This window comes from Nilaparvata lugens, chromosome 3, assembly GCF_014356525.2.
Source record: "Nilaparvata lugens isolate BPH chromosome 3, ASM1435652v1, whole genome shotgun sequence".
Lineage (NCBI taxonomy): Eukaryota > Metazoa > Arthropoda > Insecta > Hemiptera > Delphacidae > Nilaparvata > Nilaparvata lugens.
The window spans coordinates 72,851,534-72,867,102 of record NC_052506.1 but is presented as its reverse complement, the minus strand read 5'-3'; the positions used below and the strand labels follow the sequence as shown (position 1 = coordinate 72,867,102).

General features: G+C 33.3%; 1 protein-coding gene across 3 annotated transcripts; it reads right to left on the bottom strand.

Moving 5' to 3' along the window:
• Positions 1-221: 221 nt before the first annotated feature.
• LOC111055177 (polypeptide N-acetylgalactosaminyltransferase 11) lies at positions 222-15,071 on the bottom strand. 3 transcript variants are annotated; one of them, XM_039424494.1, is made up of 12 exons: positions 14,984-15,071; positions 14,053-14,180; positions 11,269-11,500; positions 9,630-9,768; positions 8,688-8,854; positions 6,794-7,172; positions 5,843-5,960; positions 4,904-5,056; positions 4,222-4,470; positions 3,305-3,406; positions 2,568-2,705; positions 222-884 (listed from the first exon to the last, which is right to left on the bottom strand). In XM_039424494.1, exons 2-12 carry the CDS (start codon positions 14,149-14,151, stop codon positions 738-740), a joined length of 1,923 nt encoding a protein of 640 aa, XP_039280428.1. In that variant the 5' UTR covers positions 14,152-14,180; positions 14,984-15,071; the 3' UTR covers positions 222-737. The 3 variants fall into 3 exon arrangements, with proteins under 3 accessions (XP_039280428.1, XP_039280430.1, XP_039280429.1); XM_039424496.1 differs by having other exon boundaries at positions 14,790-15,062; XM_039424495.1 differs by lacking the exon at positions 14,984-15,071 and adding an exon at positions 14,626-14,649.
• Between the last annotated feature and the right edge of the window lie 498 nt (positions 15,072-15,569).

The following is a 15,569-nucleotide window of genomic DNA, read 5'->3' as shown; positions in this document are numbered from 1 at the left end:
ACAGCTGATGGATGACGCAAATGATTATAACAGCTGATTTTTATTTCTGTGTGTGGCCAGCTCACAAATCTTCTCCTATAAGGATTACATGTAAACTTTGAAGAACCGTAGGAAAGAGTCCTGAAGTCGGATTATAAATTTGTTAGGCCATAAACCTGGTCCTGAACATAACGAACACAACTGAAAAATCATCAAATTCGGTGCACACATAAAAAAGTTATTGAATGTCAAAATTTGAGGCGCGATTTTTATTTATATAGATTTTTTCAATTGGCAGGTATAATTTTTTCTACAAGGCTATCAAAGTATGACTGGGACCATCATTCATAGGTTCTTGTTTTGATCGAAATTCTGTATTTACTTAGTGTCTTAGGCACTTGGAAACATTGCATTGTTCCCTCTCTGAGCTATCCGCAGAATTATTGATCTTTCCATACCCTTACTTCATAGTATATTTTATACGTCTAGTCATAGATTTGAGAGAAGCTGGAAGAATAGAAAGTTCTCAACTGTTGAGATTTCACTTTGTTCGCAATCAGTCACAGTTCATCTCCAATATCAACACACTCATACACAACCTAATTATTCTTCAACTCACCCACAATTGATCCAATCACAGAGCTCGTTGACAGCGACGTGATTCAACGATCTTCATAAACACCTCAATGCTATGATGGCAGATTGATGACAAATCTGAATATCAATTATGCTCCTCGATGCGATAGGCCTACTGGCTACTACCTATTGCTATCATTGAATATTAGATCCCACTGGCTATTTGTGTTGTCGTTGCTGCACAGTTCAAGGATGACGTCGCTATTAGCTTTTGCGCTGGATACTGAGAGGCAAGTGCCGGCTGCATGACTGTAGACTGGAGTTTTTCTCTGCAATCGAAAATAAAAAGATAAGTTTATGTGTAGTATAGTCAAAACATTATGAAATATTATCGAGCATGAATATTATTAAAGCAATAAGACATATTTATGCAGAATTCTACAAAAATATCTAGTGTAAGATATCTAATATCTTCAATCAATAATAATAATAATATAATAATAATAATAATATAATAATAATAATAATAATAATAATAATAATAATAAAATAATACTATCTTCTTTCTACAGAGTGGGCGAAAAGTCCGAGAACGGCTTAATATCTCATATTATTTGATAGTGGGTGTGATTGGGGATCCTACTCAAATTGAAAAAACTACGTTACTATGACTTTAAAAATCTGGTCCACCATCTTGGATCCGCCATTTTGAATGTAACTTTATTTTTTCAAATAGGAAGGTGGCCATGCGATACATGATTTCGATATGGAATTTTAAGAAAAAGTGAATGGTGAAAACCGCACATCGATATATCAAACCGTTTAGAAGATATTCATATTATTAATCAATACCACTTATATGTACAGTATTTCATTTCTGATTTGCATGGTATTGATTAATAATGTGAATATCTTCTAAACGGTTTGAAATATCGATGTGCGGTTTTCACCATTCATTTTTTCTTGAAATTCCGCATCTAAATCATGTATCGCATGACCACCTTCCTATTTAAAAAAATAAAGTTGCATTCAATATGACGGATCCAAGATGGCGGACCAGATTTTTTAAGTCATAGTAAAGTGTTTTTTTTTTTTCAATTTGAGTAGGGTCCCCAATCACACCCACCGTCAAATTACCTTTGTGTATGAGATATTAAGCCGTTCTCGGACTTTTCGCCCATCCTGTATATCTTGACTGTATTGTTTTTGTATTTGATTTTCTTTTGTGTACTATGGTGTTATAATAACAAAATTATTGATTGATTGACATATCATTTTTACTATTCAGTAAACTTCACAAGACAATAAGCACATTCGTATTATTAGTGCAGATGATTGACCGAAAATTTCAGTGAGGTGTAGTCAATTTTGGTGATATAACATACATAAGCAAAGCAATGAGTCAAGATTGATATACAACTATAGGCCTATTGTCAATGAAAAAGGATGGTTTTTCTAAAAAACTTTCACCTTGGAAAAAATCTGTGAACAAAACTTTAATACTGTTACGAGGTACAATGTAACCAAAGATTATTGTGTGAGATTCGCATTTTCCTTGGCATTAAATGATAGATTTCATTTCGATTGAGTGGAGAGAAGCTCAAATCAACGAAAGTAAAAGGAGTAGTTCAGAAATCTGTTTGCAAAAAATTGAATTTAGTCAATTTGAGGATGAAGCATCGATACAGAGAATTTTCCCTGTAGAATTATACTAATGTAACATGTTGACGTTACAAAATTAAACTTATATCATAAATACTTCTGATAGCAATTTATAAAATAATATACCGAGACGATAATAATGAACAATCTCTTCTGATTAATTTGTGATATCCACTATTTATTTTTTATGCGAATCTGTGCTAATAGAAATTGTGATAGCCTATATCAATCAATAAATAATCGATAATCAATCAATCAAACAATCTATATTTAAAATTCAACTATTAATTACACTATAGGAAATATAGATACGGGATTACATAACTAAGTTCGGAAAGAGTTAATCTTACAAAATCTCGATGCTTCCAATCCTGGGTTCCACCCATTTCATGGCACTTTGACAATTTCGGTCTTTTCCCATCGCTGGTTACATCCAAACATAGCAGTTTTCCCAGAACCAATTCGTTCTTATCCGTTTGAAACCATATCTAGAACAAAATAATAATAGGAAAATGATAATAGAAAAAGTACACGAGTAATTTTTTTTTGTTATGAACAGCACTGACATAGTTATTAAATGACTGATAATGCAGTTATTTTCCAGAGGATATTTGGTTATCTATTAGGGGAATGAATGGGAAAATTGTATCGCACAAGATCTTGTAGAGAAGGGACCAACACCAAACGAAGCCCATGACCGAGACTCTTAGAAGAGACTGACCCGAAACGACTCCACCTGAGTGGGAAAAGGCTGAGAAGAAGAAGTAGGTTATCTATTAGTAGAATAGTATTCGTTTTATACTATTAGTAGAAAATTTTCGTTTCCCGAAAATCACATACTGTATGTGCCAATGAGAGATCAGATTGTTATTAATTCCTAAACAATACTCATGAGCTCGACACTACCTTCTCTAGACATGATTTCGTATCCTGCTAATTTGAGAACATTAAGTATTAACACTTATCTTATTATCTTGGACTATTTTAGTAGAATATCAAAAGAATTTGAATTTGGATTATCTTACATAGAAAATTAGCAAAATTGTACAAATGTGAAGGGGAACCGGAATAAAAGTTGGTTCATTACCTGGCTCTGGGCTCTGATGCAAGACTTCAAAATCAACAGAGATTCCTTTGTCTTGTAATCTTTTTCAGCTGCAACACATAAGCTGCTATTCCCGAGCCGAATCTAAAAATTAAAGGATTGTAAGAATTAATTCGAATTTCCTATTTAAATTGAGAAATACAGTTAAAAATGGGTTGAGTTTTAATGAAATACATCACAAGTAGTACATAATAAGAGCTAAACATACAGGCTCGGTTGCACAAGGATTTTAATCATGATTAAATACCACGAGAGCCAATCTCGAGACATTCAATAATGATTGAGATTTAATAGGTTTTTGTACTACCGGGTCACAGAATACTCGACATTCTATAACCTTTTCGTTCTATAACATAATTTTATGCAAGTTTCAAGAATGTTATTAAACTGAAAAAAATTCAAGTTGATATGTCAAAGATCAAGAAAGATAGATTGTATTAAGCTAAAAAATATTCCATTTTATATATCAAAGAGCAAACAAAAAAATTGTATTTATTGTTATCATATAATTCATAATTGAGCATTCTTATTAACTTGATAATAATTGAATGCTATTCATTATTGATAACATGCAAAACAGAAAAACTTTTTGAATATTGTACAGTCAGATAAATCATATCCTGGCAGTTAATAATAATAATATCGAGTGACCTGGCTGGCTCAGGTCTGGTGTCAGAGTTTCCAGGTCGCTGATCAATTTCAGGGCCTCTGAAATGACCTGAAAACTGCTTTTTAGGCAGCCGGGACCGACGTGTTTACGTGTCTATCCGAAACACGGGAATGGCATGAGAAAAATATCCTACCCGGGCTGGGATTCGAACCCGGGCATCTGGATTATAGAGCCAGCGTCTAATCCAATTGACTACGGCCACTCGGCAGATAACATAACCTAAACTTACTTGAAATTTAGCAATATAATTCCTTTTCCTAAACTGCCAAGGCTGGAATTGCTGTTTTTCTATCACAACAGGTTTTTTGTTCGATTTGGTTTGATCAGGATTGTTCGTTGATTGCAATAATTCAGGATAAATATTGTCCAGATACCATCTGAAACTGCGACACTTCAGTTCACTTCTCAGTTTTTGACGTTCAGATACATCTCCGTAATTAACATTCAAAGCATCTGGTCTTTGCTTGAAAAACCTTTCCTGAAACGAGGAGAATCAAATTCAGTAATTAGTATTCTATATTAAATGAGGAGTCATTGAAATTGATGAAAGGTCCATAGATTGCTGCCAGTCTTCTCATATTAATGAAAGATCCTTGGAAATCTAGTAAAAAATTTGATTGACTTTGAAGCTAATATGAACAACTCAACTATGTGAGTGCTCAACTATGAACACTGGAGATATAGAAAAACCACAAACGTGAATTCAGCCGGTTCTTGGGAGAAGTGAGATTATTCAAACCATTGAACACTTGTCTAGTCTAAAATCTTTAATAAGATATAATGTGAAATCTGACATTCCAAAGTGTAGTATTTTTATTTACACTTAAGGATTCAGAAACGTGTATTCCTGTTGAATAAAAGTGGGATTATTTTTTTAATTAACTGTATCATGAAATAACAAATATATTTACCTTGAATTCATCCATCCAAACATGAGCCACTCTTAATGAGTTTCTAGTCATTGTGTCTTCGCCAGTTGGAGATGTATAAGGTCTCCGTTTTCTAAATAAATGTCCAACTCTTGAACAAGGTATTATTTCCAAAGTGCCTCCACACATCCATATCTGGAAAAAAATCAAGCACATGTATCAGTCAAATATTTGTGAATATAATATTTACACTGCAGATAAGAATAAAATGTTGATAACAATAATTACTTAATCTTGAATTAGAATCTCTTGATACAGGAATGAAAACGTAATAAATATAGTTTTCAGAGAGCAATAGCATTATTGTTATAAATACAAAATCTCTACACAGTAAGATAACTGTAAGCTTGCTGTAAGCTTGAAGAATTTAGTTTTGGATATTTCTCGGAATGATAGTGTGCTATACCCAGGGCAATTAACTTGAAATTATCTACAACAAAATATTTCCAAAGAAGAGAAAATAACACACTTTCTTTTAGTAAGAGACATTTTACAGAATATCAGTATCACTGGAGTCTAAAAACAGGAAGAATGATATAGTTCGAACTTTCAGATGAAATTCATTAAAAATAGGTTGTTTAGGAACAACTTCTCATGAATGAGTAAGGTTGAATTCACCTTTGGAATTTCCGATAGCAGCCACACTTTTTATATGGAACTCTTGAGCTAGAATTTTCTGGGAAGGGGAGTTGAACCAATAGTTGATATTTTCCATCTCTTTATAAATAGTTCCTTCTCTTTTGAAATTTATATGTAATTGAAGTTTTTCGCTGAATTGGTTGGACTGATAGCTGATGAGAATTTTGTTATTATGAATTATAAAAAGGGATAATGGTCATCAATTTACTAATTATAACAATTAATTAGGCTATTCATATTAATTCAATTACTATTTATAGAGTAAATGATTGGATTACTCACTCTGAATGAAATTTCTAGGTTTTCACCTCCCCAAATATTCATACCCGGATCATATTGACCAAGTTCGTTGAAATAATCCTTTTCAATAGCAAACAGACCACCAGCCATCGTTGGAGAACTGTTGAAATAATACATTATATATGTGAATTTATTGAAACATAAAAATCATAATACTCAATAATGGCTTAATGTATATGAGATGTACAACATAGTTACGAGAAGCATGTCAGAGAGTATATCCTACTACTGCTTAGTATAGCAAGAAGTTTGACAGTTTCCAAATAACTTACATCATAGCCCATTCAATGAAATCCATTATTTCTATCAAGTTTTCAAGTTTGATCAACTAATAACGGACAGATGAGTAGATTTTCCAAGGATTTCATTTGAAGAATATTAGAACTGATTTGATTGGTCAGACCTTGAAAGTCTCAACACACTAATATGATTTAATAAGAAATTATTGTAAAATATTTATATTTTATCAATTCCACAACAGCATCAGTCAAATTTATAAATTCTTTAATAAAAAAAATGTATGTCAATATTGGTCTAAATTTTCAGAAAACTTAAAATATCATCCTAAATAAGAATTTTCAAAAGACTTGAAATATTATCCTGAAAAAGTTATACTCTATGACAATTTGACAGAAGTTTTAGTTTAAGGCTGGTCACTCACCGATTAGTCAAGACAAGACGAGTCACGTTTAGTCACAATACTTCATATTGCTGCTTATGACGCAACACACACTGATTAGTCATTGCAATTAGACATGACTCCATAAGCATGTGAAGTATTGTGACTAAACGTGACTAGTCTTGTCTTGACTAATCGGTGTGTGACCAGCCTTAGACTGTTGTTTTCTCCCCATCATAATAGCTCTATGAATTGTAATTGGTATAATGAATAAATGAATATTGTTGCTTGAAAATAAATAAATAAAAACATACCTAATCGGCTTAACGAAGTCAGCGTCATTATTAAGCGATCCCACCAGAACGTTTTCCCACTTGAAATGCAGACCCCAGTTGAATCCTCCCCTGACAATGGGTGAGCTGGTGTACTCCAGAGTATCGGCATTTATGATGTCGATGATGGGCACGACCACGTTCTTCCTGTCGGCAGCGATTCTGGCCAGCAGCGGCTCCAACCAGTGTCTGTTCACCTCGATGTGACTGTCGAGGAACACCAGCACTTGGCCCGTGGCGAGGCTCGCTCCGAACATTCGAGCTCGAATCAGGCCTTCTCTTTCTGGAGTCAGGTACAGCTTCACTGTACTCGTCAGATTCTTCCGATCTAGATAATCTTTAACATCATCGTGGCTACCCTCTGAAACGGAAAAATGTAGAGTTGAAATGAGAAGTAAGAATATAAGTAAGTTAAACCTACAGCGTAAAGTGCTAGAACCAACCTTTATTTTGATAAATTGACCAAATACTATGACTTCAGTGTCTGCTATTGTTATATAAAAGCCCTTTAATATATAAATCATTGTCACTATGACTGCTTACTATTGAGAAAGACCGTCACATAGGCTACTAATAAGATAAGAGCTGTGCAGTAGTAAAAATGAAGAACAATTCAGACTACATATGACTACCATCATAACTCCCCGGTTTGTCGATCGATTTTACTCGGTTGAAGATCATTTGCAGAGAATATCTTCATTTCGCATCAAATATTAATGTAGAATATTCATCTGTTAGTTTCTATTATGATCACATGAGCCTTAGATTTTTTCGCAGGTAATAGTAGGGATGAAGAGATAAATGGATCTAAGTTACAGTTTTAGGTAGATTCCGAACTACGGGAAGTTATTTGGAACCTCAAAGCAAACTATGTTGAACTGATCTAAGGAAGTCATCATTCCAAGTTCCAATGAGAGAAACGAGAGCATGCTACTCATTTAATCTTAGCTATTAGATACGACTTTGATTTCTGGTTTACAACCACTTCCTCTTTCAGGTATTATAATAGTAATCACGACAAGCAGTGGCCATATAAAAAATGTTGAATTCTACTTTGTGAGAAATTTATCTGATTAAATAAATAATTTGATTTCTTCCCTTTAGTTAAAATGATTCCTCATTAAGTCAATAATTTTTCAATTTTGGATGTTCATTTGATGCAGGAATAAGCGGCTAAAACACTAGACGTTACAACTTATTTCTTTTCTACAGGGTCTTTCATGAAAGAGAACCCATGCCTTTCAAATTTATTTATTTTTGGGAAGAAAATTGGACCTAGATTCTTAGGAGTGGAATATAACATGTTCTTTCGAAATGATACTGTATATAACATTTGGGAGAAGAGCCATTTCGGGCTAAGCCTGCTGTTCTCTCCTAGTCATAACTACGAGTATTTGATTTGTGTTAGGATAAGTGAATGAATAAAATTTACTGATCACATCCTTCATCACTCAACAATATACGCAAATATATATTTATGTATATTTATATTTCGGCAGAATTGTTCATTGTAGGCCTATTCTAATTTAAATAAGCTCACTTTTTTCAGATACAGAAAGCAGAAGAAGTTTATTGAAGTTGACATCTCCTTGATAATCATTCATATCCATTCAAGCTCTCCAGCTAGATATTGAATTGGAAAGAACGCACATTATTATTGTGATTTGATCGTGATAGAATGTAGTTATTAATTCTTTTGCTATTGCAAGGTATAAATACTGATAAATGAATAATTGAGGCATTAAAATAATTCAGAGTTTGGCCAACGTTGTCGAAGAACTGATCCTGATTTTTTAAGTTTTCTCTTCTATTTCACAATAATATTGCCTTTCAAAGACGTCTGACTCACAGTTCTTTTCTAGCATTCTTCACTTACTCAGATCGCTGAAATCATCCACAAGAATTATTTCCTTCAATAGAGCTCGGTCAGTTCTATCCAGAATGCTGTGCACAGATCTCAACAATGTTTCGAAGTGCTCGTTATAAAAACAAATTATAATACTCGCTTCCGGCATTTTCGGAGGATATTCTTCCTTGTCACACCTGTAAACAAAATTATTTTTAGACAAGCCATTAAAGCCACACCTATACACAAAAATATTATTAGACTCATTAGAAATGTCACAAAATCCAAAGATACAATCTATTGATAGAAATAGATGGATGACATTATTTTTATTGATTCTTGAATTTGATATCCTATAATTTGAAAAAAATTGATTATTGATATACAATTGAGGACGTCAAGATTTGAGAGGAAACTATGATGTGATAAATATGATATAGCCTACTTCCAAAAAGAAAATTAATAGCCTAAATGGAATATTAGAAAAGGTGATGTATAGTGGGTTATATGTAAAAACTTTCGGCAATTACAATATCATATTGGTCCAAATACTTGGAAGAGTTTGAATCCAAATTTTAGCGTGGTTAAATTATACTGTAGTTTTTTGAATAGTATTAATGAAAATTGATTATGATTATTATTGATTATCGATAAGAATTGATCATGAGGTAGAATGGGAGGTAAATACACGAATTGAATGAAAAACTAAGAAATTGCCAAAAAAACACAGATTTATTGATACTTAGAAAGACCGGTTTCGGTTATTACACCATTGTCAATCTCTGATAAACTAAAACTGATCGGTCTTTCTAAGTATCAATAAACTGTGGTTTTTTGACAATTTCTTAGTCTTTTTCATTTAATATGAATAATTACCACAATATCAACTTTACAAAAAGTAAATACACGAACATCGAGTAAGCAGTGAGAATAGGATTGAGTAGAGGCTTCTCATAATCTTGAGATGCTTACAATTTATGTCTTGTGTCAGGAACTTGACGAAACATGCCGAGATTACGTCCGGCGAGGGCATTGAAACCGAATTGATGGTAACCTTCATCTCTTACTTTTAAATCATCCAGTGACTTCACCATGCCTATTTCTGCCAGACCTGTAAAAAATATGTAATATTTCCCAATTTTAGAAACTTGTTAGATGCGTATTATAGCCATAGTTGGTACAATTATTATGTAGAGCTCCAATCTGTTTACAAAATACAATCTATGATATCATCAGGAATACAATTTATAATGATTATTGAATGTGAGATTCTGTTAATACCTTGCTTGAATGGTTAATGTATTCGAGCTAATGCCATGTATACGAACAAATTAATTTTTGAAATTAGTGGATATGAGAATAGTTATTTGTGCAACTAGTGTGCAAAGTGACAGTTTGCTGCACCGAAAGAAACGTTTACGCCCGAGCCGTAGGCGAGGGCGGAATGGTTTCTTGAGTGCAGCAGAGGAACTTTGCGCACGTATTTCACATTAAGTTTTTCCTACAGTTACCATTGAATATGAAAAGTGGGCAATTATGGGTAAAATTGCCTGAAATCCATCAAATGTATATCTGTGTAATTTTATTATTAATAAATAAAATAGAATGTAGTATGTGTGTTTGAATGGCGGCTGTGTGCTGTCAACTGCTGTCATCCACCACAGTCCACCCCTTTAAGATTCTTATAACGTGCACCAGTCACAGTTACCAACTTAATTTTGATTTTGCTGCACTGGTGCTCCATATAACCTACTAACTATTTTGCGTTGCCATGTTGCAAATCTGGAGTGCGGAAAAAATTTTTCCCGCACTAGAGCGGAAAAGTAATTCTTTGCGTTCTGTAATCAGTGCAGCAATGGCCACTTTTCAACGTAACTGTAGGAAAATATAATAATTACACTGTTTATAATCCGAATTATAAAAATTAATTTAATAATCTATAGGCGAATACTTATCAGAATGCTTTTTATGATATAATTGTAATTGATAAAAATAATAATACCGAGTGACCTGGTTGGCTCAGGTCTGGTGTCAGTTTGACCTGATCAATTTCTGGGCCTCTGACATGACTCAACGACTGCTTTTAGGCAGCCCGGACAGACCAGTTAACATGTCCATCCGAAACACGAGAACGGTCCGAGAAAAATATCTTGCCCTGGACTGATCAATCTTGTTGCATGGATATAATTAACTGCACCGATATATGAAAAACTAGCCAAGAATGAAGTTTTTTCATGAAGGACAGCAGAATGTATTTAGTAAGCTAAGCCCACCTATTGTGAGGCTTGCTATTCATGAGTTGAGAGCCCAGCCATGAAGGAGGCGTCCCCGGCATAGCCACACTCTCAACATACCCACTAGAATAAAATGTCTAGAGTTCCCCAAGAGAACGGTAAGACTGGAATCCCCATAGAGAGAAACTGGCTTCAGTCTATCCATGGTACACGCCATCTGGAGTACAGATAGTCTGTATTCTCCCATCTTAGCGAGTCACCATGGAGAAGAGATACCTCTCCTCCCCATAAGGCTGTGAACAATGCTTCTGGAAGCCCAACCCCAGTGACCCCAGTTAAATTGATAATTACTTACATAAGTACAAAATTGAACTCACCATTGGGTAGATCTATGTTTGGCTTGATAAGTTCTGGTTGTAGCTGCTGGATTAATTTCTTACTATTTTTGTACTTAGTTTTTGGCAGATAATTCTGATTTTTGAAATATTTCTGTTTGGCCCTCTGCCTCTGAGCGTCGTTATCCTCATAAGGAAGCAGGATCTCATTATTAATCCTTGGTTGGCTTGGCGTGAATGGTAAAGTCGTCTGCTGGAAACTGTGAGTAGAATCCTGAACAGGAAAAAATGTTACGATAAAAAGCTACCCCTATTTGTACCTAAGATTATATAAAATTAGTATAAACAGCTAGCATCCAGCTGAAAATCATCAATAAATTCGAAAATACTTATCGATCATCTGGAGGGCGCATTCTATTGTAAAAATAATAACCAAAGTAGCGATTTGAACTTTGGACACAGATAACTTGCCTTCTTCATGTAACACTGAGCAACATTATTCACAATTTCTCCGGCCGAATAGTTGTTTTCCTTCAGATTTAATAGATTTATTTAATGAATTAAATTATATACAGATTTAATAGATTTATTTAATGAATTAATTATATACAGATTTAATAGATTTATTTAATGAATTAAATTATATACATCTGAATAACATTAAAATAATCCGCGATTTATTTTGTTCAAAGGTATTGAAAGATCTCATCTAGGCCTATAGTTTCAGGCTGCACTTTAGTATATGGGCCGCGGAATCTAGCATTGGGACCTACATAGATCGATAGAGGAGGTCAAGACGAGATCAACCATGTATAACATTGTTGTCGATTTCTAAGAATTGTGTGAAAAAACATGGCGGAAAGTTCAAAATTTTTATTTTTTACAATTTTTGTTATAGCTACAATAGGTTTTAAAATGATGCAATCTTATGTAAAATTTGACGAGGAATCCAATAAAACCGGTTTCAGGTTCGTAACTCCTGTAGTTTTTGAGATATTGCAAAAAATGTGCAGAAAAGTGCATTTTTTTTGTTTTAAAAGAGGTTAACTTGTTTCCATGGTGTTTAACAGGTATTTTAAACTATTGGGTTTAGTAAAATCATGAATTCTAAATCTATTAAAATCTTAGGTTAGGAAAAGCTTAGATTAGTAGGGAAAGCTTAGGTTAGGAGAAGCTTGGATCAGGAAAAGCTTAGATTGGGAAAAAGCTTAGGTTAGGAATAGCTTAGGTTGAGAAATGATTAGATTAGGGAAAGCTTAGAAGAAGTTGGGGTCAGGAAAAGCTTGGGTTAGGGAAAGCTTAGGTTAGGAGAAGCTAGGGTCAGGAAAAGCTTAGGTTAGGGAAAACTTAGGTTAGGAAAAGCTTAGATTAGGAAGAAGCTTAGGTTAGGTAAAGCTCAAGTTAGGAAAAGCTCAGATTAGGAAAAGCTTAGATTAGGGAAAAGCTAAGATTAGGAAAGGCTTAGGTTAGGAACAGCTTAGGTTGGAAAAAACTTAAATTAGAAAAAGCTTGAATCAGGACAAGCTTAGGTTTGGAAAAGCTTAGGTTAGGGGAGACTTAGGTTAGGGATAGCTTAGATTAGAAGAAGCTTGGATCAGAAAAAGCTTAGGGTGGGAGAAGCTTAGGTTGGGAAAAGCTTAGATTAGGAGAAGCTTGGATCAGGAAAAGCCTAGGTTAGGAAAAGCTTAGGTTAGGAGAACCTTAGATTGGGTAATGCTTAGGTTAGGAGAAGATAGAGTCGGGGAAAGCTCAGGTCAGGAAAAGCTTAGATTAGGAAAAAGCTCAGTTTGATTTAATTATTATTATAATCTTTAAAAGCTTCTGATTTGCATTGGAAGCTGAATAGAATGTGATCTTCAATATCAGTCTACACTATGCCTATGCAAACATATTGAACTCTCCTAAAGCTAAAATACTACATTTTCTTGCATTTTTTCCAAATATCTTGATAGTTTATAAAAGTTTCTAACCTCAAATCTATTTCAATGGATTCCCTGCAAAAATCTAAATCAGATTTAGCCAATTCAATAGTCACTAAAATTAGTAAAAAAATGATTAAATATGGAAATTAAAAAGTATCGAGTGAGCAATTGTTTTCTATTTTCGCAAATATTTCGAACAATTTTGAGTTAAGGCTATCAAGTGACTGAACATTGTTTCTTTAGAATCAATGATTTTACTAAATCCAATAGTTTAAAAGCCAAAAATTTGATTTTTTTGCGCATTTTTTGCAATATCTCAGTAACTACAGGAGTTACAAGCCTGAAACCGGTTTTATTGGATTCCTCGTCAAATTTTACTTAAGATTGCACCATTTTAAAACCTATTGTAGCTATAAAAAAAATTTAAAAAATAAAAATTTATATAACAATTTTGAACTTTCCGCCATGTTTTTTCACCCAATCCTTGGAAATCGACAACAATGTTATACATGGTTTATCTCGTCTTGACCTCCTCTATCGATCTATGTCGGTCCCAATGCTAGATTCCGCGGCCCATAGGCCTATACTAAAGTGCCCCCCTGCATACAATGTATCGCCCAATCTTAGCAAACTACAAGTTCTGAAGAATATAGCAGAATATGAATATAAGCGTCAAGAATCTCTTTCTTGAAGTGCGGTGCACGGAGAGTTTATAAAATTTTATTGAATATCATCAATTGGAATTAACTGCAAGATTTTTAGTTTTAAAACGTACCAATATTCTGCGATTATCTATTCAGGCTAGTTATTTTTTGTATTACAATAATAATAAATTGGTTTAAATGGGAACAATAACAATAAGATGTTATTATATAAAAACAGAGACTGGATGTTTACAACTTACCGTATTTAATAGCCAGTACATGTAAAGAATTATCATCCATGTTATTGATGCAAACACAATTCCCCAGCAGAAAGAGTTGTATCTTACAGTTGATGCCATTTATATACTTCACATCTGGCCTTTAGGATCTAGAAACAAATCAACAAATGAATACATTTTTCAAGTACTAGAAATTGAATAGTAATTTAGAAAGCTGCTATTTCAAATATATTTTCTAAAATGAATGAGCATAATTTAAAGATAAAAAAAGACCTGAAAACTGATCAAACTTAATAGGAAGTTACAAGTTTTCATTCAACACACGTCAGGTGTCAAAGAACGGTCTAATAAAAATTCTATTTTGTACCTAATTTAGGATCTAAAGATGTTAGTGTTAAATGTTGGAAATAGGAATTTGAAGTTGTGTAATCAATTTATACTTTCACCACTCAAGGCAGAACATACCGTCTAGTTCCAGTGTTTCATCAGTCTATTGTCTTAATAGAAAATAAAATAAATAAACTACAATCCTACAATTTCTATATCTACAAGTCTTTAAATATTTGGATAAAAATAAAACATTTAAACACTAACTTGATCTTTTATTAGTCTTTGTTATGAAGAAAATAGATCGAGATAGAACCTATAAAAAATAGAGAATTCAAGAGACTTGGTAATGTCCATTTTAAAATCTACTTGTCTAATGTCTACTTTCAAAAGTAGTAGGCTATTTTAGAGATATTCTGGCTGGTATTTACCTCGAAGTTAGTTGTCTATTGCAAAACTAAAATTTCAAAGATAACCTTCATTCTGTTGTTCAGATAAAAATGTAGGATCTATTTCATGAACAATCAGAAGTTTTAAATTTCAAAAGATATTAACAAAGAAACAAAGTTTTATCTTCGAAAGATAAAATAATATTTTTCTTTACAATTTTCTGTAATTTACTTACTTATTATTTATTATAAGCAAAGGTTATTTTATTATTATTAATAGGCTACTTGACATTTTCAAACATATGTTTTAGAACAGGTGTTTACAAAGAACAGCACAGACAAGTAAACCTACAGAGAAGTTATGGCCATCAACAACGAGCTAAAATATAGTAAATAGAGTATAGAATGGCTGAGTGGCCGCTATTCCTGTTACGAATTGAACATGGGCAGCCATGACAGAGAGAGGCAAGAAGTGGCGGAAAATCTGAATGGCCCTATTGATATAATGGGAACTTGCATAAAATACAAGGCGCAAATTAGTTATATTTAATAAATACTACATTGAATTCTTATCGAGCATTTTAAATATATGTATCACAGTTGTTTTCCATCCATAAAATTAACTGCTGAAATGCTTCACTTGAAGCCTTGGTGAAATTAATGTAGCCTAAGTTACAGTGTTAATACTGCTTAGCCGTACAAGTTCTCTAGTAAGTTGAAATGCCATACCGTAACTGCAAAATTATTATTATAGAGATTGGATTATTTTTTATGTTATTTTGAGTAAGGAATTCAAAAAACTAGTTTATGAAGACGTTTCTT